This window comes from Salvia miltiorrhiza, chromosome 4 (assembly GCF_028751815.1).
Source record: "Salvia miltiorrhiza cultivar Shanhuang (shh) chromosome 4, IMPLAD_Smil_shh, whole genome shotgun sequence".
In the NCBI taxonomy this organism is placed as follows: domain Eukaryota; kingdom Viridiplantae; phylum Streptophyta; class Magnoliopsida; order Lamiales; family Lamiaceae; genus Salvia; species Salvia miltiorrhiza.
Genome location: NC_080390.1, coordinates 50,919,425 through 50,946,917, shown reverse-complemented (window position 1 = coordinate 50,946,917; position 27,493 = coordinate 50,919,425). Strand labels below are relative to the sequence as shown.

At 37.1% G+C, this 27,493-nt stretch overlaps 5 protein-coding genes and 1 long non-coding RNA gene across 17 annotated transcripts; 4 read left to right on the top strand and 2 right to left on the bottom strand.

The window, feature by feature from the left end:
- Positions 1-1,737, top strand: LOC131020338 (uncharacterized). The gene is made up of 3 exons (XR_009100675.1): positions 1-304; positions 561-665; positions 752-1,737. It is a non-coding gene; the product is annotated as an uncharacterized LOC131020338 (long non-coding RNA).
- Positions 1,738-4,091: 2,354 nt separating this feature from the next.
- On the top strand, positions 4,092-8,088 carry LOC131020336 (uncharacterized). Of its 9 annotated transcripts, XM_057949086.1 has the most exons (10): positions 4,101-4,281; positions 4,576-4,656; positions 4,865-4,916; positions 5,103-5,162; positions 5,782-5,884; positions 6,187-6,760; positions 6,983-7,118; positions 7,238-7,405; positions 7,476-7,580; positions 7,658-8,088. In XM_057949086.1, exons 4-9 carry the CDS (start codon positions 5,121-5,123, stop codon positions 7,533-7,535), a joined length of 1,083 nt encoding a protein of 360 aa, XP_057805069.1. In that variant the 5' UTR covers positions 4,101-4,281; positions 4,576-4,656; positions 4,865-4,916; positions 5,103-5,120; the 3' UTR covers positions 7,536-7,580; positions 7,658-8,088. The 9 variants fall into 9 exon arrangements, with proteins under 9 accessions (XP_057805062.1, XP_057805063.1, XP_057805067.1 ...); XM_057949079.1 differs by lacking the exon at positions 4,865-4,916 and having other exon boundaries at positions 4,092-4,281; XM_057949080.1 differs by lacking the exon at positions 4,865-4,916 and having other exon boundaries at positions 4,092-4,301.
- Positions 8,089-8,505: 417 nt separating this feature from the next.
- LOC131020335 (SNAP25 homologous protein SNAP33) lies at positions 8,506-11,446 on the top strand. Of its 4 annotated transcripts, XM_057949075.1 has the most exons (7): positions 8,589-8,795; positions 9,187-9,289; positions 9,610-10,175; positions 10,269-10,362; positions 10,501-10,631; positions 10,957-11,054; positions 11,147-11,446. In XM_057949075.1, the coding sequence occupies exons 3-7, from the start codon at positions 9,699-9,701 to the stop codon at positions 11,244-11,246; spliced, it is 900 nt and encodes a 299-aa protein (XP_057805058.1). In that variant the 5' UTR covers positions 8,589-8,795; positions 9,187-9,289; positions 9,610-9,698; the 3' UTR covers positions 11,247-11,446. The 4 variants fall into 4 exon arrangements, with proteins under 4 accessions (XP_057805057.1, XP_057805060.1, XP_057805056.1 ...); XM_057949074.1 differs by lacking the exon at positions 9,187-9,289 and having other exon boundaries at positions 8,506-8,795; XM_057949077.1 differs by lacking the exon at positions 9,187-9,289 and having other exon boundaries at positions 8,536-8,795; positions 9,714-10,175.
- A 3,820-nt stretch (positions 11,447-15,266) lies between these two features.
- LOC131020333 (protein ISD11) lies at positions 15,267-17,263 on the bottom strand. The gene is made up of 2 exons (XM_057949071.1): positions 16,898-17,263; positions 15,267-15,466 (listed from the first exon to the last, which is right to left on the bottom strand). Exon 1 carries the CDS (start codon positions 17,201-17,203, stop codon positions 16,940-16,942), a length of 264 nt encoding a protein of 87 aa, XP_057805054.1. The 5' UTR covers positions 17,204-17,263; the 3' UTR covers positions 15,267-15,466; positions 16,898-16,939.
- A 55-nt stretch (positions 17,264-17,318) lies between these two features.
- Positions 17,319-20,863, top strand: LOC131020334 (uncharacterized). The gene is made up of 8 exons (XM_057949072.1): positions 17,319-17,802; positions 18,062-18,167; positions 18,413-18,505; positions 18,586-18,783; positions 19,053-19,232; positions 19,708-19,958; positions 20,137-20,309; positions 20,574-20,863. Exons 1-8 carry the CDS (start codon positions 17,442-17,444, stop codon positions 20,739-20,741), a joined length of 1,530 nt encoding a protein of 509 aa, XP_057805055.1. The 5' UTR covers positions 17,319-17,441; the 3' UTR covers positions 20,742-20,863.
- Positions 20,864-21,306: 443 nt separating this feature from the next.
- On the bottom strand, positions 21,307-24,984 carry LOC131020332 (heparanase-like protein 1). The gene is made up of 10 exons (XM_057949070.1): positions 24,696-24,984; positions 23,919-24,116; positions 23,771-23,807; positions 23,492-23,675; positions 23,051-23,199; positions 22,717-22,950; positions 22,435-22,624; positions 22,213-22,338; positions 22,031-22,130; positions 21,307-21,947 (listed from the first exon to the last, which is right to left on the bottom strand). Exons 1-10 carry the CDS (start codon positions 24,705-24,707, stop codon positions 21,570-21,572), a joined length of 1,608 nt encoding a protein of 535 aa, XP_057805053.1. The 5' UTR covers positions 24,708-24,984; the 3' UTR covers positions 21,307-21,569.
- Between the last annotated feature and the right edge of the window lie 2,509 nt (positions 24,985-27,493).

Sequence of the window (27,493 nt, the reverse complement as noted above, 5' to 3'; positions counted from 1 at the left end):
AGTTTTCCCCAAAGTTTTCAAGCACATATGAAAATTTTTTTTACAGAAACGTGGATTCAACAACGATTCAGTTTTTACCCAAATTCTCCCTCTCCCACACGTTCTCTTTCTCCATCTTCATCTCCCACACGTTCTCTCACAATTACTAAAGCAACGATCTGGATTTAGCAAAGAATTTCACCGCATTCATTTTCAGAAATCGTTACCGCAATGGATTCCGCATGAAGACGGGGAAGAAGTCTTCTCGTCAGGTGATTGAGGGGCACGGCCCAAAGATGACTCTGAACTTCCACATCACAAGAAGGTAATAGGATCGATCTGCTAGGTACTGAGTCAAAGTAAACTAAACTCTTCTCCGATTCATGTCGATACCAATTTTGTTACCAAAGGTTCACTCTTGATTCTTTATATATGTCAATGTCGGTGCGTGAATATTTTTTCAGTTTTGGAAATTTTTTAAGGGAATTTCAGGATTGTTGTGCTTTTGTAGAAAACTTTATCAAAATCGAGATGTGTGATATATAGTTTGTCATGGGCATCGGTTTCAATGTGTTTTGCAGGTTGGAGAAGGAGCTAATGGCTCTACTGGTATCCTTAATATGGAGAAAGTAATAGAAGTTGGGAAGAAAGACACATATCTAGGTAGCCAGACAGTTGTTGATAAGGTGTATCTCAATCTATTTTTCTTTTTCTAATATTTTGCAATTTTTATTTTTCACCTTATTCATGAAATTTAAACTATGACTTGCAGCTTTTATATTTGTTTCAGTGCAAGCAGCAACAACGACATCTACAACGGTTATCTGCCTGGTGCAATCTACATCCTCTTATAATTTTTCTCTTCTTTTGTTCCTATCTTAGTTGAATAATATTAAGGTGTAGTGCTTTACCATGAGGATTCCATCCTCTAAGGTATTTGTTATTTATAAAAAGTTTACATATATAGATGTGTGTATATGTTTCAGTAAATGATAGGTTTTTAGTTTGTGTTTTCATTGTAAGTCATGCTACGGGATAATTTTAAATTCTTTAATCTACACCATAAATATATGATTTAGTGGATATTTTTCTAAAGTTAAAATTATCATAAATGATCATAGTGGTAGGCTACGACCATATTGTCAAAGAGTGATTAACATTGAAAAGGTTCCTATTCTATTTTGAAATCACTTTTATATAATAGTTTCAAAAACAGTGGTGAAACGCATCCAAATGGGTGGTTTTATAATTCATACTCATGTTTCTATTCGCGTTGATGTTGATGCAATGTTTGATCCGGATAAGGGCGAGCATGGGGTGGGAATTATCGCTCGCAACCATGAAGGAAAAGTGATTGTGGCAGCGGCGAAGAAGATGAACCTAGTATCGAGTGCTATGATGGCGGAGATCATGACGATCATGCAGGGCATTCTGCTGTGTGTGGAGCACGAGCTTGCACCGGTTGAGATGTTCACCTGCTCGGTGCTTGCGGCCAGAACCATGGTGGATGAGAGGATGAGGAAGAGAAAGCGCGGTGTCTACCCGATGATCTTAGAGACATTTTACAAATGGCAAGACAAAATATTTTACTGAGCATCAACCATGTGTATGGAGAGGCAAATGTGGCAGCACATACACTCGCCCAGCATGCGAGATTAAGTTCAGAGTCTGTTAGCTGGACTAATCGTTTTCCTCACTGGTTGAGTGATGTAGTTGTATTGATCAATATATGAGCTCTTCTCCCTTCTCAAAAACAAATACTAGATGTTAGGATTTTTACATTCTCATGTAAATATATTTACGTTTGGACTTTGAGAAATGAATGTGCTTCATTAATATTTGCATAAAACTGCTTGCTGTGAAATTTATTTAGGAAACAGCAAGTGCAAGAAAAGGTATGGACTAATAGTAATTTAGGAAATGGATTAAAAAAAAAACATATTTGTGATTTTTATTATTTTTATATAATAAAAATTACTCCCTCCGTCCCCAAAATAAGTTCCTCTTTGGGGACGGCACGGGTTTTAAGGAAAAATGGTAAAGTGTATTGATAGTGGAGAAAAATATGTTATAATTAGTGTTGAGAGTGATGAAAAGGTGAAAAAGTGTTATAATTAGTATTGAGAGTGGTGAAAAAGTGAAAAGTAAGAATAAATAAAGTATTATTAGTGGTGGGGTAGTTGTCCAAAAATGGAAAGAAAGAAAGATGAACTTATTTGGGGGACGTCCCAAAAAGGAAAAAGATGAACTTATTTCAGGGACGGAGGGAGTATCATTTTTTCGTTTTACTGATGGAATCCATTGTCCCATAATTTACCGTGTATCTCCGTGTCCCAGTCTTAATCTAATTCACAAGTGATGATATTATAATATTCTTACATACTTGAAAAATTAAAATTAAAAATATTCTCTCCGTCCACAAAAAATAGTCCATTTTTACTATTTTGGGACTTCCACAAAAATTAGTTCATTTCCACGTTTGAAAATTTTATATCACATAATGAACTATTTTCTCCACTCACAATATAATTAATTATCATTATTAACACCATATTTTAAATGAGACCATTTATCCACTCACAATAAACTAAACCATTTTCATTAAAATACGTAGTGTCTCAATTTTTGATTATTTTTTGTGGACGGAGGAAGTATGTCATTATCCGTGCATCGCACGGGAGGTCGTACTAGTGACAATAAAAATGGAAATAGTGCGTGTTTTTAAGAGATCAAAATGAGTAACTAAAAAGAAATGCTTAAAATATATTCCATAATGGTTACAAAAGACATAAAAGAAGAAAAACAAGAATGCAATAAATTTGTAAATAGATTAACCAAATCAAATTCATGCCGTTGGTATACATTAACCAAATCCTAATTTCATCTTCTTCATACACACACTAATTCCTTAATTATCAGCAGCGTCCACCAAAAATCGACTATTATGACAGATTAGGTGCTCATATTATAAGATTATCAAAGAAGTGAGAGAAGCTGAAGCATAATCGGAGACTGAAAGCTAAAATCACAAGAAAAAACAGTCGATTTCCACCACAAATGAGCTTAAATTTCACCAATATATCCGACATCAAAGTCTCGAGGGTTTGAGCAATCGAAAAGTAGCAGCATCTCTATAGACGATGGAGTTGAGGGAGGAAATTAAGGCGGTTTTCCTTGAAAAGGTGGACTATAAATCCAAATTTTCCCTTACCGCAGTCGCCGAAAAAGCCTGAATAGCAGAGATAGTAGTTGAGCAGCAAAGAAAACACCACAACAGCAATAGCCACGCAACAACTGCAGTAGCAGCATCCGCGGCCGCGGCCTCCCCCACTCCGCCGCCTCCGACGGCGCGACTCTCGCTCCGCCATCACCATCTACTCGCAGAGATCTAAAATAGACTCAGCTAAGAAGCAGAGAGATAGAGAGAAGTGAGCTATTGAATCGGCTTAGAGATGTTGACGTGTCGATAATGAAATAGGTGAACATTTAAGTTTAGATCCTCTATTTTCCTCCCTCCAACTCAAACCCAACTTTCATGTCTTCTCCAAACAATATACAAATTTTAGTACGTCTAAAATACAAATTCTATCGCCCCATGGACATAATTTATATTAAATGTGATAGGTGGTCAAATAGTTAACCACATGATATATATTTGTAGCTGATCAAATATCATCTCAGTTTATTCTTATGAAATAGTTCTAATACTTATCTCGACCACCTCTCAATTTGCTTTTGCGATTGAGCTGCTTTTCTAGAAGATTTTATTACTATATATGATAATAACTTGTTTTTGTTGTCCAAGAATCCTCGATTATTTTCTTTCAAATATATTTCAAAGTTGTGATAAGGTTAAAAATATATTTATGTATTTATTTTTTTGAAAGAAATATTGATGTATTTATTATATAATGAAAAGTGATGAATTTATTGTCTCTATTAAATAAGGATTTAATAATATTGAATACATAAGTAAGAGATTCATAAAGACTTATCGAAAGAAACCATAAAAATATTTCACAATGTTTAAAAAAATCAATAAATTTTAGGGGTGTGAAAGGAATTTCTCAAACTTAATGGGGTCACACAGCATTTTGGGAAGGTTCCATGTAGAAATTCCACAACTATTCCAATTTTCAAATTATAGCTCGACAATCATCGCATCCGGCAATTCCTCACTGTCAAGCCAACATAATCAAATTCTTCGAAGAAATAAGTCAAAAACGGGAGGAAAAACAAAGCAATAAATTCACAATTCCATCTGTTGAAGCTCGCAGATTTATATCTGAAGCCCTAGTACCAGTAATTCCTCTGAAGAACTAGTATTTTTTTATTTCCTGACTCTTTAGTATTTACCCCTGTTTTATACTGTGAATGTTTTCGTTTTAGTTATTATTTGCATTTTAAGCACCGTTCTATGATAATTTGCATTGTTGATTCCGAGAATTGATTTTTGTGAGAGTTTGTGGATTTTAGTCCATTTCATTTTGCTATTTCCTGATAATCATGGTATTTACTTGATGGGTTTTCCTCCAATTGCAAATGAATAAATTGGAAAAGTGAAGATGATGCTTGTAGTGTATTTTCAATTTGCAGATGTCTAGTGGTTTAAGTGGGGGTAGTGATGGTTCTTTTGATGCTGATGACTTGTCGAAGATCAGGGAACGATTTAAGGAGGTAAATCTCGGGTCACAGCTCAACTTAATGTCTTCTTCATGTGATATATGCATTTTTTTCCTTTTCTTGTTTATGCTGCTACATCTTCTTATCTGTAAGTAGCTTTGCCAAACTCTTGAAATTTGCTTCCTTGTGTGTTGTATTTGACAGTTATCATCATTAGTTACTTAATAACCTGTGATTCTGAAACAACAATTTGCATTGATAGGCGAAACAAAGTGAATTTTTTGGTGCTTTGACGCCCGTGCTTATGAGCCAGCGTAAGATAAAAGAAACTTGTTATCAGATCAGTTTCTGATTAGCAATTTTTGATAAAAGTCTGGTCGAGTGTTTCGGTTGCATAAATATGCTAGCCTTTCCTTTGCATCCTTGATATATGAGGCTACCTTTGGCATGCTAACCTGCTATCATAGTCATACTTATACATTGCTTTTGTCTGATAACAGCTTACAAAGGAAAAGGAGATGCTCAGAGATTCTAAGTCCCAGGGGTTTGAGCTACTCAGGGTTATTATTTAAACTTTTAGTTGCATTCTAAATTTAAGGGTTTATAAATCATTTCAAATCATGTAATAACCTTTTTTCCTCAATCATAGTGGTATAACATGTTTTTCTTCGTGTTATATGAAAAACATTATGTCTTGCTGATACGGTCTTCTCCAAAAATGGTTCTAATAATGCGCACATGGAATTTTAAACACTTAATGGTGGATTGGATACAAACTTGCACATTTATGGTAGTTGGATAAACTTTTTAGATATTGCCTCCACCAGTGGTGGTGACTATATGCAGTTTCATGATCAATAATGGTGACATATGTATTCTTCTTTTTATACTTCTGTAAATCCTAAATTAGGAAATGGTAGCACTGGATATTTCGTTTGCATGTAATTTCAAAATACATAGTGGCATAGCTTTCTTCTAGTCGAATTTGAAAACGCCAGCGCAAGTGGTGGCATTGTTTAAGGATTCTGCAGTTCCATGAACTTCGATCAAAAAGTTTCGAACTCGAGATCAGCCCTTTTCACCCAAAATATGAGAAAACTGCCATCATTCATATAATTTAAATAAAGGAGTACAGAGTCTTTTCATGCCTACTATAATTTAGAGCTTTCTTCAATGCAGAGATTGGAATTCCATGTTAAAACATTGTCTGAATCCCGCGAAGGAGACAAGATGCGCATAACAGATTTGGAAAGAGAACTCAGTAATTGCATCCAAGAAATAGGTGGTTGCATCCTCTTCGACATACATAAGAATACATACACGCGCGCACGCACACACACACACACACTGCATTTTTATGTTTTCGGCTGTGGTAGAATGTAAGCGACCATTTAATCATATCTTTGTAACCTCAAAATCTTTTCCTTCCATAATTACTTTCAGGGGTAAAATTGAGCTACTGCCAGAACAGAAATTTTGAGTTTTTTGTTTTTACATGTTTTCCTCATCCACAAGCAGATAAATGTCTTTTTCTTTATATTTTTTTTTCTTTCTTCTTTAATCAATTCGTAAACTTTCGCATAGATTACCTGCAGGATCAACTGAGCGTGAGGAACTCAAGCCTTAACTATCCTGGCGAGCAAGTATGTAGCTGTCGCTTTAAACTTGCAGACATGGAAGATTTAGAAGAGGAGGTAGGAAGGTTAAGGGAACAGATTAAGATATCCGAGTTCGAAAGGTTATTGTTGATGCAAGAAGTAGAGGATAAAGAGGAGGCAATAAGATGTTCAGCATCACGCATCGAAAACCTGGAGGAATCTATTTCATCTATGGCATTAGAATATCAATGTGAAATAGAGAGCATAAAGCTGGACGCAAGCACCTTGGAGCAGAATCTTTTTAAAACTAAAAAATTTCTGGAAGAAAAAACTCGAGAAAATTCCACAGTGAATGGGTTGATTGAAGACCTCGAAACTAGGAATCAGGACGCATATAAGGTCATCGAGAGATTAAGGAAGGAAAATAAAGATTTGACAGAAAAGTTGCAGTTTTCTGATTTGAGTATCACAACATTCGTCAAGGATGTGGAGGAGCAGTTACATGACTGGCTGGCGAAAATTGAGGGCCAGCCCTCAAGTAAACTAAAGATAGATATGAGGTATGTTTAACCAGTATGCACATGTGTGCTTCTGCATCCGTGGTTTGAGAACTGTGAAAAGCTACATTTTTGTTAGTTACCGTTTTTTCTAGAGTGCGCGTTTGACTGGCATAATCAAGTTTCCAAGTATATATTCCATGTTTATTAAGAATGTACTATTTTCCTCTGTAATTATCTGCATCTACATATATAACATTTTTGGACTTCAAACTACAATTGCAGCACATATGGCAATGTCTTAGGCCCACTCTTTTCTAAACTTGCCGCTTTGAGAGCAACAGATGGAGATTTGAGAAACAAGATTGCTGATATGTCGCGACAGGTAGATGACTATGAACGCCTTGTAAGGCATCTTAAGGTACGTCTGCAAATAACCCAATGTGGGCTTGCAAGCTAACTAATAATACCATAGTTAGAGTGGCGAAGTTTGCTTTGTTGGTTCTTACAACTAGAACTTATAATGTGACTATTTCCCAGGAGCAACTGAGAGATGAAAGGGTGAAAGCGAAAGAAGAAGCAGAGGATTTAGCTCAGGAAATGGCCGAGTTGAGGTATCAACTTACGGTCCAGCTTGATGAAGAGTGTAAACGTCGTGCCAGCATTGAAAATCTATCTTTACAGAGAATCTCTGAATTGGAGGCTCAGGTTAGTAAAGTCGAACCTTTCTCTATCCAGATGAAGACAAGTTTGTTTACTTTTTTCACGTGTTATGAAGATTGTGGAAGAACGGAAGAAATCCACCAGCCCTCGAGATCTTGTACTATGCAAACAGTGAAGCACAGACGAGGACCCTCAAAGTTAGAAGCGATCTATTTCCAAGGTTTTGTGTCTTTAAAAGTCGCCTCACGTTGGCTTTTATGCATCTTTCTCCTTTTAAGACTGCAGTGACATTTGCAGAGATAGGCAGCTGCGTTGGAAAACATCGACAGCTTTGTATATGTTGGCACTGAAGAGAGCCTCTACTGCTCCTGATCCACTCTCGCTGCACGTTGAGACATGCTTCCTCAAATTCTTTACTGCTGGCGATATCTTCTCAGTTGATTGTGTTGCTTGATGCGTTTTGGTGGAGGGATTGTGTTTTAACTGCTGCATTAGCTGAAATGAGCTTTGTATAATTCTTTTTTTATATGTAAAAAAATAATTATGTTGATTAAGGTGCCAAGTCAATACTAGATGAGGATGGTCTTCGTATTTGCAAGAGTTTTGTTTGCAAATGAGAAGAGATTGATTGTAGCATACACATTTTCTTGAACGCTGTGTATTTGGCCATTGTGTTGTGTGCCAAATGAAGTCGTTTATATACTATATACTTACAACTTTGAAGGCTATATTTTTAAGACCTAACATAATTTTGGGCTTCGTTGGGCCACAATTTTTAAACTTGGTATAACTATACAACCACAATTTTATGGTGAAGTGCAAATGCATACATCTTATCAATTTTAACTATGATTTCAAATGTCAAACACACTTATTCAAATAGTATAATTTTATTTTGTACGCAAAAGCTATTATAATCTGTATGATTTTAATAGTATAATTTTAATGTCTAAAATTAAAGGTTTTAAATTCGAGTTCGTCGTGACACAGTCTTTAAATTTATTTATTTAGTTGTTAATTTATAAATTAAATAAATAAATAGAAAATGAATCTCAGCTCATACAATTGGTGGTAGATCAGCGTGGAGCATTGCGCCGTGTTGTACTTTAAAATAATCGTTGCGAGTAACGGTCCGATTCTGTATGAGGTTGATTCGATAGAGTGACGTCAGCTTCACGCTCTTCCTCAATCTTTCTCATTTCTTTCTGTTGTGTTGAATTGAACAATTATTATCACAAAGTTCCATTTTTTGACTAAAAATTCCATTAATATTCCCGTTTTGTCTGTAATGAACCCAACCCACTTCTAAATCTGTCTCCCTCCCTCTCTCTCTGTATTTTCTCGGTCTAGATTTGTTGAATTTTGTTTTGGAAAGGGGCGTTACTCTCAGAGCGCTCCACCAATAGCAAGATCACCCCTTATCCTTGATATTCAGGTACCCTGCCAAGATTCTCTCTCAATATATATGCATATCTGGATTAAAATCGTTTATCTGAAGAATTGTTGCTACGACTCTCACTCTCTCCTTCTTCTTTTCACTTTTCTTTTCCTAGGTCTTGTATTTAGCCGTCAATTTTCTGCCCAACAACCAATGCTAGATTCTTTTTGTTAACGAGAAAATGAGATTTTTAAGTGTATGCACAGTTATTTAGTTACAGAGATAGCTGTTGATTTATATGTAGTTTTCCACTCATGGGATGATTTAGCTGCTTAGATGATTTGATCGATATTGTTGATTATATATGTATATAAATTGATATTTATTTGGTGATTTTTGGTTCCTTTTTGGCCTATTTTCCACGTTTCTTGGATACGCACATGTTCAGATGGAATCAAGATGACTTTGGGATGTCTTGGTTGTGAATTATGGTGAAGTTTTCAACGATGTTGAAGCACTATGGGCAAGGACTTTAAATTCTTGACGTTGAGGTCTTTTATTAGAGAAATAACCAAGAAAGGCATATCTCACCAAATTTCTTGGCCCTTTTCTTTGTGTGTGTGTTGCCTAATTTTGCTTAAAATTTCTTATTTCCAACTAATATCTATGAATTATTTTTCGAAGTCATAGCCAATCCTTATCAATAGTAAGCCTTTGATTATGGCATGGTTTTATTTTTTTCAATAAAAAAAAGTAGATTTCTGGTATATGTTGGATTCTGTGAGTTTCTTCTTTTTGGTCATGCTGCTTCTATTTGACCTCCATCCACGGGTTACATGTTTTTATTTTTTGAATTATTTGTTTTCTGCAGTTTTCAGGTTATTCAATTTTATTCAGTGCCGAACCTTTACAACCTAAACACAAGCTTAATATCATCTTGTTGTATTTTACTTGTGCAAAATGCATGGTGCAAAGAAATCTCCCTTGCACGGTTTGTCTAAACACACCTCAGCTGATACCAGGCGCCCCGTCAATATGCCTTCTAGTAATCCTTTTGACTCTGATGATGAATTGGATAACAAGCAAACCCCCAAACTATCTGGAAGAACATCTTCTGAACCTTCTTCTCTCTTTGCATCAAATTTAAGCACGAATCCTTTTGATGATGAAGAGGGAAATGGTAGCTCCTCATCTCAAAGAAGATACAAGAACGGTTTCCACGACTCTGGCGGACTAGAGAACCAGTCCGTGCAGGAACTAGAGAATTATGCTGCATATAGAGCTGAAGAGACTACGAAGGCTGTGAACAATTGCCTCAAGATTGCAGATGACATTAGAGAAACTGCTACTGAAACTTTGGTTAATTTGCATCAGCAGGGAGAACAAATTGCAAGAACTCACATGGTTGCAGCTGACATGGACCATGACCTTAGTAGGGTATGTCTTATTTTAAGCTTCATATCGTAATATCAGCACAATTAATGTGTTACAAACCATTTAAGGTCTCAAGTTATTTCCGATTGATTTTAGGGTGAGAAGCTTTTGGGAAGTCTTGGGGGCATATTCTCCAAGACATGGAAGCCTAAGAGGACGCGCCCAATAACAGGCCCTGTAATCACCCGAGGTGCAGCATTTTTTATCAGCCATTCTGCATGATGGCACATACAATAGGGATCTCTTTGGCTTATGACGGTGTGGTCATAGGGTTTTAATCTAGCATTTGTTCTTGACTTGTGATTTAAACTTTTTGATGGTCGTGTAGATGATCCCGTTCAAAGAAATGGTAATCACTTGGAGCAGAGGGAAAGACTGGGTTTGACTTCCGCCTCGAAGGAACATACAAGAACACGGACGCCACCCCCTGAACCTGCAAGTGCTATGCAGAAAGTAGAGGTATGTTGACATCTTGTGTCTAATCTTAAGTGTGCATCAATAACTAAATAGCCATAGCTATACCTGAATTACATCTTGTAGAACCCTTAAGTTGTAAATCCCTACTTGCAGTTAAACTTAACTCTCTCGAATCAAGGTACAATCTGTCTTAATGCTCTCCAATTGAAGTAGGATGTTTGCCACTCCTCTAAAGATGTACAAAACTTGGCTTAACCAGTTATGTTTCATATAATGTTCTTTGTGGAAGCTTGCTTCCAACCTTTATGAAACCTCCTTTTATGTCACTTTAGACATTCTGAAAAGTGTAGCTTTGTGCGTGTAACAGGTGGAGAAGGTGAAACAAGATGATGCCTTCTCGGATTTAAGTAATATTTTGGGAGAGCTAAAGGAAATGGCTATGGACATGGGATCTGAAATAGATAGGTTAGTCATTCTATGTTGTACTAGTACCTATCTTTGGTGGTCGAAGTCGAGTGAACTACATAGAATACTAATTGTTTATTTCCGAGATGCAGGCAGAACAAAGCTATGGATCATGTTCAGGATGACGTGGAAGAGTTAAATTTCCGAGTGAAAGGTGCCAATCAGCGCACACGTAATTTGCTTAGAAAATAGAGGGGTGTCTCAGTATTGTTTGGACATCTACTTGTGCCGTGCCACCATCCATCTCGTAAAATGTAAATTGCATGCTACGGGATGCACTCATTTCACTATCTGGTATGAATTTCTACCAAAACAGATTTTTTATGCTGGCAGGGGCTGTTCATTTCACCGAGCTAATAGCAATTACCAAATGCGCGTGATGATATTGCATATTTGTTTCTTGCCTCTTCGTACACGAACACAAAGATGAGTGTTTATGTATGTGTGAATTAGGAAGTTGAAACTTATGTGCTCAAAAGGGATACTTGCTTGGTGATCTTGGATTCAAGCTGGGTAGTTTGGTAATGTTAATGTATGTTGAGTTTTGACTTTTGAAAAAAGGTATGGGTCTGGTGATTCAAATTTATAAGTTTCTTAAGATGTGTTGGTTAGTTTTTTGAAATTTTATTGAATCATTTATGATGGTTGCTGAAACTTTCATAATAATAATAATATATATCGTAATTTCAGAATATTATGAAATATAAGTACATATATACACCTTAATATAATTGGTATATCGAACAGAGGAATTTGATTGCAAATGCTTGAATAATAAGCTTGTCACTATTTGTAACTTGTAAATGGATCTTATTTTACAAATAATACTAAGATACAATGAAACAACTGTCATTCTATACCAAAAATGCTGTTAGAATAATAAAACCTTGTGAAAGATAAATTGGGATTCTTATAAGATACAAGATCTTTTACAAGGAACAACTATTTGATACTTCCTCAAAAAAAAAAAACTATTTGATACAATTATAGAGCTTATAATTTTTTTTAAACATATATTTTTTTTAAAAAAATTAGGGTTAAGTTAACTAAAAATTATATTAAACATTCGTCACTTTTTTATTTTGCATATAAATTTCAAAGTTTGATGTACTGTTCCGTTTGTATTGCCCCCTTGCCATTTTGGGATGTCTCAATTATATTGGCCCCTTTTTAAAATAACAAAAATAAGGACTCTTAAGTGGGCAAAAGTAAAGCACTCCACCTACTTAACTCATAAATAAATGCTTTTTTAATCTTCGTGCCCAAAAGTAAGGGGCCAATACAAATGGGACGGATGGAGTAAAAATTACTTAATTATTGATTTAATCAATATTCCGATCAAATTTACTGTTAACATGATTAGCCGAATAATTAGTATGACATAATCATTATTGCGTGGCAATTGGTTAGCAAAAACGACGTTGTTTCTTATGAAACGACATTAATTATTCAAACCGTAAGTTTGGTTGAAATCCAAATTGATAGCAAAATCAAATTAAATCAATAGTTCATTGATTACTACATTGTACTTTGAAATTTGTATGCCAAACCAAAATTTAATAAAAGATGATTAATTTAAAGGTTAATTAACCAGAAACTTATATCTGAATTCAATGGATCGATTCATCATCCGAATTTATTAGCTCCAATATCTGATATCTTGAAATAGAAGTTAGAAGGCTACACTCTGCGATGCATTGTGGTCACAAGTAGCTGTGAAAGCACCGACACTGCCGAGCCAAATGGAGGATTCGTTTCGGCCCGAAACCCTAATCACAAGATACGAGGCGTGTTAGCTTCAAATTCCAGCATATTTAAGACCCATGAAGCTTTAAACATAAGCAGCTACAGCATTACCAGCATCTGCTATAAAGACAACAGACTTTGTGCTGCTGCAAAATGCTACCTCATTAATGCCTTCATGGATCACTTGTTTCACTTTTAAATACTCCTTTTTTCACTTGCTCCTTTACTCCTCTTCACGTCTCAATCTCACTACCACCATGAAGAACTCCACCACCACCACCACCACCGCCGCCCGATGGTTGTCGACCACCATCATAATTCTCCTCATGGCGGCAGCCAACACCGAGTGTTCAAGAATATTAAGCTTAACTACTCCATCCATTTTTGTCTACCGCCAACCACACCTCCGCAACTCACTCCCATCTCCTCCGCGCCGGCTCCTGCGCCCGCGGCCTACCGACGAGATAGACCCGAGATACGGCGTCGAGAAGCGGCTGGTTCCCGGCGGGCCTAATCCTCTGCACAATTGATGATAGCTAGAGATGCTAGTTTGGTTTCTTTTTCTTTATTTTTGATACTTGCATGTTGTCTCTTGTTAGTTTAGAGAAATGTTGATACCTTTTTTCTGGTACAAGTTGCATCGCCATCAATTTCAATGAGAAATTAAGGTGCTTGAGTCTGTCAATCTTATTTTCCTGATTCCATTTTGGCACATATTTTGATCTGTTACGATATTTAATCTCGTGTTGTATACTATATCAATACGCAGTTTTGTCGTAACGAATTCAAACAGTAGATTCCGAATTTGACTTGTGTGATGAGATGAAGCAATAAATAATGGGCGAGTTATTGGTGCAGCTGCGTTGGGCAGACAAGATATAACAGAATTTACTCATGCCTGCTTTTCTGCATGTAGAGGCTTTGCAGTTTCTTCACCATCTCATAATTAACTAATCACGTCGTTGGGATGCGATAAAAAAGTACGTATATGCTCAAATATTAATGTTGCTGCTTTGCCCCCACACTTACATGCTTCAAATTCAATGCTTAAAATAACAAAAATTCAATAAGGTTAAAAAAAGGGTAATTCGATTTTGTCCCATCGTATTAGTGTTTTAACAAAAATGTCCCAACATAAGGATAAGTGCATAGAAGTACCCATTGTTTCAGGATTTAGTCATTTTTGTCCCAGAAAAAAATTCCGGCACCGGAATGCTGACGTGGAATGCCGAAATTCCACGTCACAATTCTTACGTGGCAAACTTTGCTGATGTGACATTTATTTTTTTATTTAATTTTTTTGTTTTGTCCCATCGTATTATAGTTTTAACAAAAATGTCTCAATGTATTATAGTTTTAATAAAAAAAATGTCCCATCGTATTCAATTTCCTCATCCCAATTTAGAAAACCTGTTATTTTTCTTGTTTATCATTTAGATGACAAACATACAACTTGAGATGCAATTGTTTCAAATTTTCCATCAAAACATTTCAAGTGTCTAAACATAATTACATCAAAATGGCTAAAATTGAGTCTGACGATACTCCTTTCTTCCTTTATATTGAAATAGTTTAATTGATGCGAAAACACAAAACAAAATAAGAGTTTAAGGTGGTGTGGGGTTTTCAACTTGACTCTCTTGCATTCCCCGTGTGCCCTCTTCTCTGTCCTTCATGTTATTTGGAGGTCTTACGGGAGGGTCTTACAGCTGTTGCGGCCGCATCATATCCACTAACAAAATGTAATTAAACTCACACAGGGAATGCCAGAGAAGGGAGCACACGGGGAATGCCAGAGAGTCAAGTTGAAAACCTTACGCCACCTTAAACTCTTATTTTGTTTTGTGTTTTGGCATCAATTAGACTATTTTAATATAAAGGAAGAATGGGAGTATTGTGAGACTCAATTTTAGCCATTTTGATGTAATTATGCACTTGAAATGTTTTGATGGAAAATTTTGAAACAATTGCATCTCAAGTTGTATGTTTGTCACTAAATGATAAATAAGAAAAATAACAGGTTTTCTAAATTGAGATGAAGAAATTGAATACGATGGGACATTTTTGTTAAAACTATAATACGTTGGGACATTTTTATTAAAACTATAATACGATGGAACAAAACAAAAAAATTCAATAAAAAAATAAATGCCACATCAGCAAAGTTTGCCACGTAAGAATTGTGACGTGAAATTCCTGGCATTCCACATCAGCACTTCGGTGCCAGAATTTTTTTTCCGAGACAAAAATGACTAAACTCTGAAACGATGATTACTTATATGCACTTATCCTTAGGTTGGGACATTTTTGTTAAAACGCTACTACGATAGGACAAAATCGAATATTTATCCTTAAAAAATTGACCAAATCAAACCACGTAGGCCCATCTTGTCGTTGCGTCTCAAGATTCTGGTCACGAACCAATGCAATATAGCAACCTTGTAATGAACTTGGCAAGGCAACAAATATCAAACAATCATGTACGTAACATATAAGCAGCTTCACATTATTCCTGTTGAGGCAAATATTCAATTAGATGTTCATTGATACATCAAGATATATAAGCAACCCATCTATAGATACTCTCTAATCAGAATGAAGCTAGTAATCATCCTTCCGTCTTCGTCTGAAAATATCTCCATATTCTTGATTTCCTTCATCGAGTCCTGAAATATCGACAGAATTGGAAAATGAATGAACTTCAAAGGGACCTTCATCGGTAGTTATGCATAAACTCAAAGCTAATACGGATGTAGCAGACAAGATGTATAATTCAGGCTAAGCATTGCTAAGACCAGCAAAATCTTCTATTTCGTGATACCCCCCAAGGAACATAGCTGACATCAGTATTTATACCAATCCAATAGAGTAGCACAGCAGGCCACACATGACAGTTTACTTGTTAGTAAAGCATTCATCAGATTATAATCAGTTATCCACAATTCTGGCAACAAACATATTTCAGTCAAAACTGAGCAAAAATCTGCAAGATCTTTTAACTTGACCCATGACAGGAAGAGTACAACATGACATTTAAAGCAACATGGAAACAGGTGAAGAAAAATGACAAAAAGTACATATTCAAACTTTGTGTTGGTAGTTAATAGTAGTAGTTTTTTATTTTAAAACAATACTAAGACACATGATTAAGTTCAATGCCTGTGGTTATTGTAGAGAACCGTTGAAATTACACCAATATTTGTTAAGCATTAGCCTTGGATCATAGAGCCACACTACACACATCAAACCTTAAGAATTGAAAATTACAGCTTCATACAGAAAGCGTAGCCTAAACCAAATAGCATCCAAGTACTTTCAAATCCTCTACGCTTTCTAGACCAGGAATGTTATTATTTTCATGAACTACAGATACCTTCTCTTTATTCCAACCTACCTTGAACACTACCCACATATACATCTGAGCCTATCCTAATCAGTATTAGTGGCAGATATTCAAGCTTTAAATGTGAAAGGTTACACCAACTTAAGTTGAATCATTCGAATCATATACACTGCATCGGTCGAATCATGCTAATGTAATGTCCTATGTGCATAAAACTTTAAAATTTCAATGTTTGGTGCAAACTTGATTAGCTTCAAATAAATCTTAACATTTTTCAGACCTAGAACTGTTTTATAAGTCAACAACCAATTTTCTTCAAATGTATCCACAAAGTCAGCAACCCATTTCTCAGCACTGTAACCAGAATATGCCTCAGCTATTAATGAACACACAAACATCTCAGCTAAGTTAGCTTCCCTTCAGAAGTAGATTGAAGCAATAGTAAGACGGAGGTTTTCTGTAGGAACTATTCAGAAGCATTTAAGCAAGGCATGCCACTCTTTAAATGAATCACAAAGCAACTACAAGAAAATTATACTGCTATGGAGAAAAATGAATACTCTGAAACAAAAGTAGAAATAAGTTCCCTGCACCGATAGTGATTTAATGATTAGTGAAGCAACGAAAAAGGAAAAACAGAATTAGATAAAGATACAAAACGAAGAAACAGATTTAATTCCTCAAAGCAACAACAAGTATCAGCAAAATGAACCCTATAGCAAAAGAAACATAAACCCTAGTGGTGGAAATAGACCTGATTAACAGCAATCAGCTTAAATAAACGACATGAGGCGAGCTAAATCTCCATAACGCTCTTAATTGAGGGGGCATAGAGCGAGTAGACGACGGCCTGGCGTTTGGCGACGCCGAGCTGCGACTTTCCGTCGGCGAAGGCGGCGGCGACCTCCGCAGGGTCGGACAGGTGGCGGTTTTGGCGGAACGCGTCAACGGCGCGGCGTTTGGCGTACTCCCTGATGTTGTAGTCCGTGAACTCACGTGCAGTCCGCATGAACGATCGAAAGAGCGAGAGCACTTCGCGGCGCGTGGGTGCCGTCGCCATTTCTTCTTCTCCCCTCTCCTCTAAACGTCAGGTTTTATGGGAAAATCTTTTTATAGTTTCATTCCTTAATTTATTTCTATTCATTAATATACTAATCATGATTCCAATAAACAATTAGGTAAAAGTAAAATATTCTTTTTAGGCTTTTTATCTAACTTTTTAAAAATAAAATTGAGTTTTATTAATTTTTGGTTAAATAAGAAATCAGTATTACTAGGTATAAACATTTTTCAGCGAGATGAGTCTTAAATCCGTCGCCGGCAGAGCCTCCGGCCACCGCCTGGGTCCTCTCACGCGCCGCCTCCTCCGCTACGCAGTCGGCTCTAGAGTTCTAGTGCTGGCCCTAATTATAATCTGGCGGTCTCTTCTCAGCCCCTACGACACATCCGCTTCAATAAATCCGCCATGCCTCTCCGCCACCAATTCGTCTAGTCCTCCGCCATCGGTTCTCCTGCCGCGCGTCGGATCGGCGATTGAGCGCAGCATCGTGTGGGATGGCGTCTACTTCACGCGCATTGCGGAGTGCGGATACGAATACGAACAGACCTACGCCTTCTTGCCTTTGCTTCCCATCTGCGTAACTATTTTCTCAAAATCAGGTTTTTGATTGTTGTTAATTTTGTTGTGCAATTTCTTAGTTTCAGTTATTTACTGGTAATTTAGTTGAAGATGGTGGAATAAGAGCGAATCAAATAGACTGCAACTTTTTACTATGTAGCTTCATGTAGAACAATTTTAAATCTTTTCGATTGATACTCATATTTATGTTGTTCTTTTTGTTTTCCGAAAAATTAAACTTCAACTTGCCTTTTTGCCCGGCTGTTGGGAGAAGATATGATTTTTATTATAACTCTGCAGTTTTTGCTCCATTGGTACCTCTGATTGGATACAGGGCTGTGCTTGGATTATCTGGCTATGTGATTAGCAATGTCGCCTTTGTTTTTGCCGCGTTTTATCTATATAGGTGAGGTTTTAGCTGCAACGGGTTCATCTTTTGAATTCTTTTAAATGAATGTTTATGCTTTATTTATGTAATCAAATCAGCTGAATTTAGATTTTGAGCTAGGTTTGGAAAGTTTACTGGTTCAATCATCGTGTAAACTGTTAATATGGCTATTTGAGCTAGTTCAGATACTGATGAACATTTCTCCCTACAACATAATTATTTTTCTCTTTTGTTGACTTTTCTTTTTATCATATATTATGCAGGATTTCAGTTATTGTTTTGAAAGACGAGGAGGTTTCATTAAGAGCAGCAATTTTGTTTTGCTTTAATCCAGCTTCAATCTTCTACTCATCAGTGTACTTTCTGGATCCTTTTTCTCATATGGAAGAAGAATAGCAAGAATTTGACTGATGATTGCTACCTTCATTTCCTGCAGATACTCTGAGAGTCTATTTGCTGTATTGTCAATTGGAGGATTGTATCATTTCATGAATGGGAAATATAATTATGCTACGCTTTGGCTTGCACTATCGGGCTGTGCACGGTCAAATGGGGTGCTTAATGCGGGCTACATATGTTACCATGCAATGCAACAACTAAATGACGCTTTCTCTTCCAGAAAAGCACTCTTATGTGAGTACTCATCCTGCAGTGTGTCCCATTTTAGTGATATAAGAGTGGGTGCCCTTTGAGTTAGAAATGGCTACATACTTTACTTCCACCTCTTTGTGAAATCATTTTGGATAAATATTGTAGGTTACTGTCACTCCAGTATCATTAGGCAATATTTTCAATTTGCATATTTATGTTCTTCATAATTTTGTTTTATTCAAAATTGTCGGTCTTTTGGAATCATGTTTGTTAAGTTTTAGTTACATACTTCAATCTTTATGTGTGCCAGCTGCTAATAGTGAAGATTCTTCTTGCTGGGGCATTACGATCTATATTTATCTTTGGTCCCTTCATCTCCTTTCAAGCATATGGGTATTTGAATATGTGCATGGGTCGTTCTGTGGCTGAAATGAGGCCTTGGTGCAAGGCAAGACTTCCTTTACTCTACAATTACATTCAAAGCCACTATTGGTATGTTACACAAGATTATCCTTTCTACTACCCTTTGCTTTTGCTGCATGCATGGGTACTACTGCTATATTATCTGTAGAGGGTGAAGTAGGGTACGCTTCCTCTTTGGTGTTAAACAAAGAATCCGGCTTCGTGATAGCGAGGAGAGCTATTTCACAGAAAATAACTGGACCGTCTATGATATCTCTCCTTCTTGTATCCTCAACATCCTGATTTCCTAACCTTATCAATTACATGCATGTAAGAACCTTTGGTTGGGAGCAAGGATCTGTGTGGAAGAGTTGTCTCAAAACTCGTCCCTCGTATCAATGGTCTGACTGCTCTTCACATTTAGCCACCTCAGACTAAGTTCCTGTATAGTTTACTGAAGTCGTGTTGGTATCTAGTTGAGTTCACTTTGTGCCTGTATTTGATCCCCTAAATATTAGATATCTTTGTTTAAATGTCTCTTACGGCTGTTTTTATTTTATGCCAGGGGAGTGGGCTTCTTAAGATATTTTCAAGTTAAACAGTTGCCGAATTTTCTTCTTGCGTCACCTATATTGTCTCTGGCACTTTGCTCTATTGTCTACTATGTGAAGCTTTGGCCTGAGGTTTTTCTCTCGCTCGGTCTCCGAGTTTCTTTGAAAGAAAGCAAATTGGTTGGTTCCGCATCATCTACCGGACCAGAGGGACAAGCTAGCACTACTGGAATTTCAGAGTATGGTACTCCTAACGAATCGAAAGGTGCGCATTTTACTGTAAGCTATAAAATGTTTTCTTTTCATGTTTGTATGTTATGGGAATTGTATGTTGTTGATTCATCAAGGAGATAATTTAAGTGGAAAAGTGAGCCAGAGCCAGTTACATATGCCATGTATGAAAGCTGTTGTGTTTTTAATTCTTGATTTATTGCATCACACAGATGGCAGGGCTCTTAGACCGAGGAAAAAAACTGCCCTGGGAGAACAATTGGTTACCGAGCCATCAAAAGGTGAAGCACCAAATCGGCTGCAATGTGATCCTGTTGTTATTCTTCCTTTTGCTCTACATTTAAGCTTCATGGTTGCCACAGCATTTTTCATCATGCACGTTCAGGTCAGCTCCAAACTTGTTTTAGCAATTCTCTTTTTCATTTATATCAAATATTGTGGTTAATTATTTACAAATATACGTGTCACAATCCACTGAAGTTTTTCAAGTACCATAATGCAACCATGGAACAGTTTTAGGGGTCAGCATGAGTTCTGTGTAAACCTTGATGAGATGTGAATGTACTTGTGTTCCAATGTATATCGTCGTTCTTCTTGACATGCAATATATGTAGCATATCCGGCTGATATAATCATTTTGGTGAAACAGGTTTCAACTCGTTTTTTATCTGCTTGCCCCCTCATTTACTGGTTCGCATCCCACATAATGGGATGTAGTAGCACTGGAAAGAGATGGGGCCATTTCATATGGGCTTATTCTGCTGCTTACATTTTTATCGGCACTTTACTTTTCTCAAATTTCTATCCTTTCACCTGACTGTAGCTCACTAGAATTTCCACAGGCTCTTGCTTGTATTTCATTGAGATTTGTAGGTACCATTTGCAACGAAACCAAGTCTTATTTGCTTGTTTAGTGAATGGTGGTGTTTTGGTGTTTAATTGTGACTTGAGCATTGAGGTAGGAGTAAAATTCCATCGGATTCGTAGTGCAGTTTTTTTTCTTTATTTGGAGTACAATATTAATGTCTATACCCAATGATTACTTTTTGGGTCCAAATGTCCAATTTTATCTTTCCACCGTATTTTTATGTATTGATTTCTGTGGATGTCTGCATTTTTATGTACGAGAAACTGTTAGAATTAGTTAGTGTTTCTGTGGATGTCATGTAAACTTTCTTTTTGTGAGACTTAAAGAAGAAAGTGAGAAGTAAATCCGGGAATTACTATGTTTTATGAATTCTTCAATATTGAAAACTTAATAATGTGTATTAATGGATCAATTACTTAATTATATGAGTTTCTTAATAAACTATGGAACCGCATCTCAGTCGAACCACTCTGTTTATTTTAATCATAAGATAACAAATGCAGACGCCGTGACATCAAGATCAAAACCAGAACTTGACATTATTAATCTTTCATTTTACATTATTGTTTGATGAAATTACATTTCACAAAGAATAAGTATATAACAAGGAATACAAAGCATACTACCTAATACACCAAAATATCAGCATTCTACTTGTTTACTAGACTAGACTAGAGTAGTAAAGCCTAATCACTCTTCAAAAACACATGTACAGTATAACAAAACTAACCCTACCACATGAGATAAGAAGCAAACCTTCAAACTGCTACACAAACTTCACTTGCATCCTGGAGCATTGAAGTTGGGATACACCACAAATGCAACCGAAAGCGGAGCGACACTTAGAGGAGCGTTCGTTTCGACGTGGGCGGGAGCGAGGTCCGGCACCCCTCCCGTCTCAGTTAGCTGCAGCGGCTGTCCGTTCAACAGCATCATAGTGCTTCGAAGATCGCCATTCTTGGGAGTCAACCGGTACTCCTCTCTCGACAGTTTCTCGTCCGAGGCTCTGTTGCCAATCCACGAGACCGACTTCTTAATCCTGTGCACCACGGACCTTGTCTTGATGACTTGCACTTGAGCACTGTCACTTGATTCAACTTCAATGTCGAACGCAGTCTGGTTGCTCAAATTGATCAGAAGAACGACTACACCGGCCTGAAAGGGGAGTTCGTTCAGAGACGATCAGACGAATATGTTTCATTTAAACAGAATGTGGGGAAGGGTAAAAGGGCTCTTACTCTTTCTCTTGCACAGTGAGCATAAGTACGCAAGAATGGCGACGCGTGGCTGTGAATGGAGAGTACTCCGTCTCCCATGAGCCGATGCCAGAGTAATGCACTGTGTTGCCACGAGTATTTGCATGAGACAAAGATACATAAACAGTGATTTGTAAAGTAGAAATGACGGTACTGAGTCTAACCTATAATAGTCGGGGGTTGGGACGAACGTAGTTTTGTTGAGGAGGCCGTAGAAGCCGCCTATCAAAGTCTGCCGGCAATAGACTCTGGTATTGTACTTGGCTGCCATTCCAAGTTGATCCAGATACCTGCATTCATGATTTCAAGCTTTTGTCAGAACCAGCAAAAATTCTCTCGATATTTCCAGAGAAGATTTACTCGATTCTAAGGTGGGAGAAGGTTACCAGAAGCTGTTGAGAAACGCGTTAGATATTCCCCTAGCACCATTGTTGAAGGCCCCTCCTGATTCACCAACCCAAGCTACAGCCCAAGGACCATTTGCTAAAATGGTGGAACTAAGATTGCCAAATGTCAATGATGCCTTGTCCAAGTGATTCGGGTTTAGGATCTTTTTCATGATGTTCGGGTCATTTCCTGCAACGTCGTGCCAGAGGTTAGTTTCACGTCTTTCTACATTTTGGTACCATCATGACACGAAGCATCAAACATGTGTATTTAGAACCAACCTGGACCCAAAGTGTACATATGATGCGACAGAACATTGACTACATGAGGGCCCGAGACTTGAAGCAGCGTGTCAAACCACGCCTTATCATAGAACCCTCCCGGAGCCAAGATAGCCGGTTTTGGCATGGGATTTTCATACAGTTCATCGACCATAGTATTGAGACGGACCAAATCTTTTCCATACTGTTGCGCGCCAACACTAGCACCGACCCCCTTGCCACTCAACTCATTACCTAACAAAAGCAATGGGAGAATGAGTTGATCAATCTCTTGGAGATCAGAACTAGAGAGATCTTTCATCAACTGCAAAAGAGGTCGTTCAAGATTTTGTACCAAATTCCCAAGAGTCAACATTGTAATCCTTAGAAATAGTGTATCTGATGAAATCACGAGCATTGCTGGGATCCCAATCACCTCCCCAAACTCCTTTTCGCAAATGGTGCCTCCCATAAAGAGCATTAAGGCCAAAAGTGAGAATAACTCTGCAACGAGAAAGCGAAACGAAGACCACTAGAAATCCTCAGATTTGGATCACTGCAATCGATCATCTTACATATACAACAAGGTTTGAATAAAAGCACTTGGAATTGGAGAACAGTCAAAGAACTAGATATTTCAGAAAATGGCACTTGGGAGAACAATTGAAAATCTTACATATTCCCACCATCACCGCATTTATGTAACAAAATCTTTGATAGTTACGCATAGAGATACATATGTTCATGCAGGTTCGGAAATATTGAGATTCAACCAACAAAAGCAATTATATCTTACCCTGTCTTCTTGAAAAATGTATTCAGATCATCCCACCTCCGCATATGTAGGCAACCCTTTGAAAATCCAAATAACCCGCCCTTCTGCTTCGTAAATGGTTGACAAGAAGATGTTGAATTTCCCACATCATAAAGTACTTGATCTTGCAAAGAACCACCAACTCTGATTCTCAAATTCTTGAAAGCTGTTTTGCAACAGAACAAGATGAGACGCTCATACAAGGCACGGTGAAATCAGGAAATCAGAAACGCTCGAGTTATAGAAACAGGAAACACAAACCTTGAATAGCATTGATTAGAGAAGGATGAGATAGGTTCTACAAAAGAAACGAATACTAATCATTAACTCACTCATAAAAGTTAGTAGTTAGGCAACAAAAGGCACCATCTCTTATGAGCATATCTGACACCATTGATAAACCACTTACAAGATTTATCACAGAAGATGACCCCCACGGGCATCTATTGTAGTCACACTTCTCTTTAGGCCACCAGTCAATGGTGGCACAAATATAATTAGCATCCGTTTTGGCAACGGTTGAGCTTGTGTTGATGACAAGTTTGGCATCTTCAGATTCCTGCGCCAAAATTGCCGGGCAAAAGGCCAGAAAGACCAAGAACAGGGCCTGAAATCCCATTGGCAGATCAACTAGTAGAGCAGCGCGACCCAGCCAAATCAACGAATGATCAACAAGAGAAATCGACAAAATCAAGCAGAGTGTATCAAGCTCATCACAGGACTACAGCATGTCTAAGAAGCCTAACAAAAATAATTAATTAGTTTCTCAAATCATGAGCCATGAACAGCATAATTATATATTGTTTCCAACAGCAAAAATTCTTGAATTCAGATCATTTCAGATTTTCCCACGGCTCTTGCCACACATATGCTTCTAGAGAATCTCTCTCTCTCTCTCTCTCTCTCTCACACACACACACACACCGAAGGTATTAAAATGATAACACACACAGTTTAGCTCAATAGATAGACGCAATTTATTTGCTTCTGCGGTGCATTACCAGTCGTACAAGCAAAGTTTTTTTCTAATTTCACTAAACAAGCAAAAACACAGCTAAAAAAATTGACATCCGAGCTTCAGAACTATCTATCAAATGTATAAAGCTTGAAACAACAGAAAGATCGGAATTTGACAACAGCAATTATTTTATTGAACAAGAAAGCTACAAAAAGATCGAAAATTTACCTTAGAAATCATACATTCTCCATGAAACAGCCAATGCACACGGAATCTTGCTGAATAGAAGGATTTTTTCACTAATGTTTCTTGAAAATCTTTTGTGGGGATAAGATACTAAATAAAACCCAATTCATTACCAACCGAGAAATTGATGTTTGCCATTGTAATGGGTTGGTCATGGATTTTCTTGAAGATGTGGAGGAATTTTGAAGGGACTTACCGATTTGGTATGAAACAGTTGTGTTTTTAGAAAGGTTAGTGGAAGAAAATGGTAATATAGTTTTTAAGATTTTGTCGGCTTGACAGGGGTCCAATTATATGCTTTTAAATATCCATAAAACAGAAGGCTGAATGCCAATTCACAAAGTCGAGACATCAAAATTTTTTATTTATGAAAAATTAATTTAAATTTGATTAATTTAGTAATTCATCTACGCCATTAGATTATATTAATTTAATAATTGATTTATAAAAAAATATTAATTTATTGTAATATATACTTAAACTTCATAACTCATAAGTTACCTTCACCAGAAGATTATACTGTAATTATATACTTTAATTTCTTCTGTACTACAGAAGTTACCTTCACCAGAATTCCTTTTTTTTAAAACCTTTGTAGATAGAGCTACACCAGAACATTATGCGATAATGGTAGGTTTCTTCTATTCTTTATAGGTCTGATTTTGGCAGTTGACTGAGCCCAATTCAATTTAAAATCAGCCACTAACTTTCCATGTATCTTCTACTAGTTATACATATGTATTTTTTTTAGAGGTGATCTTGGGTACAATCGGGTGTATCGTATAATCGGATTGCACCCTCATTTAGATTCTGACCTGCATTTTAACTTGAACTCACGTCCTGACCCGCATTTTAACTTGAACTCACGTCTTGACCCGAACTGTATAAATAACATTATTATGAATACGGGTCAACCGTACGATACATTCGAAATTTTTGTGTATTTTTTTAGAGTAAAAAGATATGTACACTTTTTTTAAAATAAAAAATAAAACATATTCACTTTTTATAAAATACTCTCTTCGTTCCATAAGAATTTACATGATTATTAGTGGCACGAATTTTTAAAAATGTTAAGTGAGTATGTTACTTGCGGAAGAATGGGTCCAAAAAAAAAGAAAGTGCACTCTTTTGAGACATACCAAAATGATAAAAAGTGCACGCTCTTATGGGACCGGAGGAAGTATATAAGTATTTGTTATGATCATTCTGTCTTTATACCAATTCAAAATTAAATTATATTTTAATATTTTGATATTTGATTTATTAATTATAATTTATATAAAAATAAATGAAAAAAAGAGCCTCGCCACCGCCCACCGTCGACTAACGACCACCACGCCATTATTAATCGTTGTGCTTTGCATATCTATCACCGCCACCTCCAATTCACAAATCCACTACGCATTTGATTCGCCGCCACAAATCCACCACCACTATACTCGAATCAAATTGAATGATCCACCCCTATAAACTTGACTTAATGCTCGAAGCTTACATGCTCAATCAAGCATAGAGCGTCGAACAATAATTCAATTTGAATTGTTGCTTGATGCTTAAGCGTTGAGAATTAAATGTCGAGTATCGAGCAATAGTTCAATTTGAGCTCTTGCTCGACACTCCGCATCGAGTGTCAAACATCGAATACATCGAGCATTGATGAAGATCTCAAATCACAGAGAGAGTGAGTGAGGCAAGGCGCAACAACACAATGCATGAGGTGAAAGCGTGGCATGACGGTGCAAGGAGGTGCACACCAGAGACGCAACGACAATTCGATCGCAATATCAATATGAGAGGCGACGGGCTAGACAGAGAGAGAGAGAGAGGATGAGTTTGATAGGTGGTAGAAACGAGGTGTGCCGAAGGTAGGACAAAGAGACAGAGGCACGGCAAAAATTCTATTTTAGACACGAAAAGGCAAATTCGAGACAGTGTGTGTGTGTGTGTGCGCGCGCGTGAGAGAGAGAGAGAAAGAGAGAGAGAGGGGAGCGATGTTGGGAGGGGATGGAATGTGTCGCCAAAATGGGGATGGTTAGAATTAGATTTTTTTTTTTTTGGTTCTTCGTTCTTATTTTATAAAAAAAAGTTCTTATTTGGACCCCCCCTATCTCTCTATTTATATATATATATATCTTTATCTTCTTGTTGATAGGCTTGATCACCTGGCTGTGGAATGTCGCCTGGGCATGTCAAGTCAAAAGAATGATAGCCATGATCAGCATTGAGAGTGGTGGCATAGCATGTCAACCCCAATATGACCCCATACGACAGCAATAACACCCATAACATTTACAAGCTTGTTCATCCCCAATGGCGTAATGCGAAGAACACGTGGTTTCTAGTTTTACAATCATAATCAGCCCTAGGGAGAAAAGACAATAGTTAGTTAATAGTCGAAATTTAGTTAGATTTTCATTATGGTTGTAATTGATCCATGCTTTGCATATGAGTAGTTAGAAAGTCAATTTTACCCTTCATCTTTAGTGTAGTATAAATAGAGGTAACCGGTCCCATTGTAACACAAGCATACTATCACTCTAGAATCTCTTGTGCTCGAAGTTATCAAGCTATACAAGTTCCATATTACATCGTTTTTAGTATTTTCTCCCTTAAGATTTGTTTGTATCATTATTAGTTATCTTGAGAAGGGAGTTGTTCATCTCAAATTGTTGAAAAGCTAATAGAATCGAAGCAGGATAGATATGAGTTTTCGAGCCGGATATGACCCGTTTGCATGATGCGGACGTCTACAGGAGACCAGTTTTTAATTAGAAAGT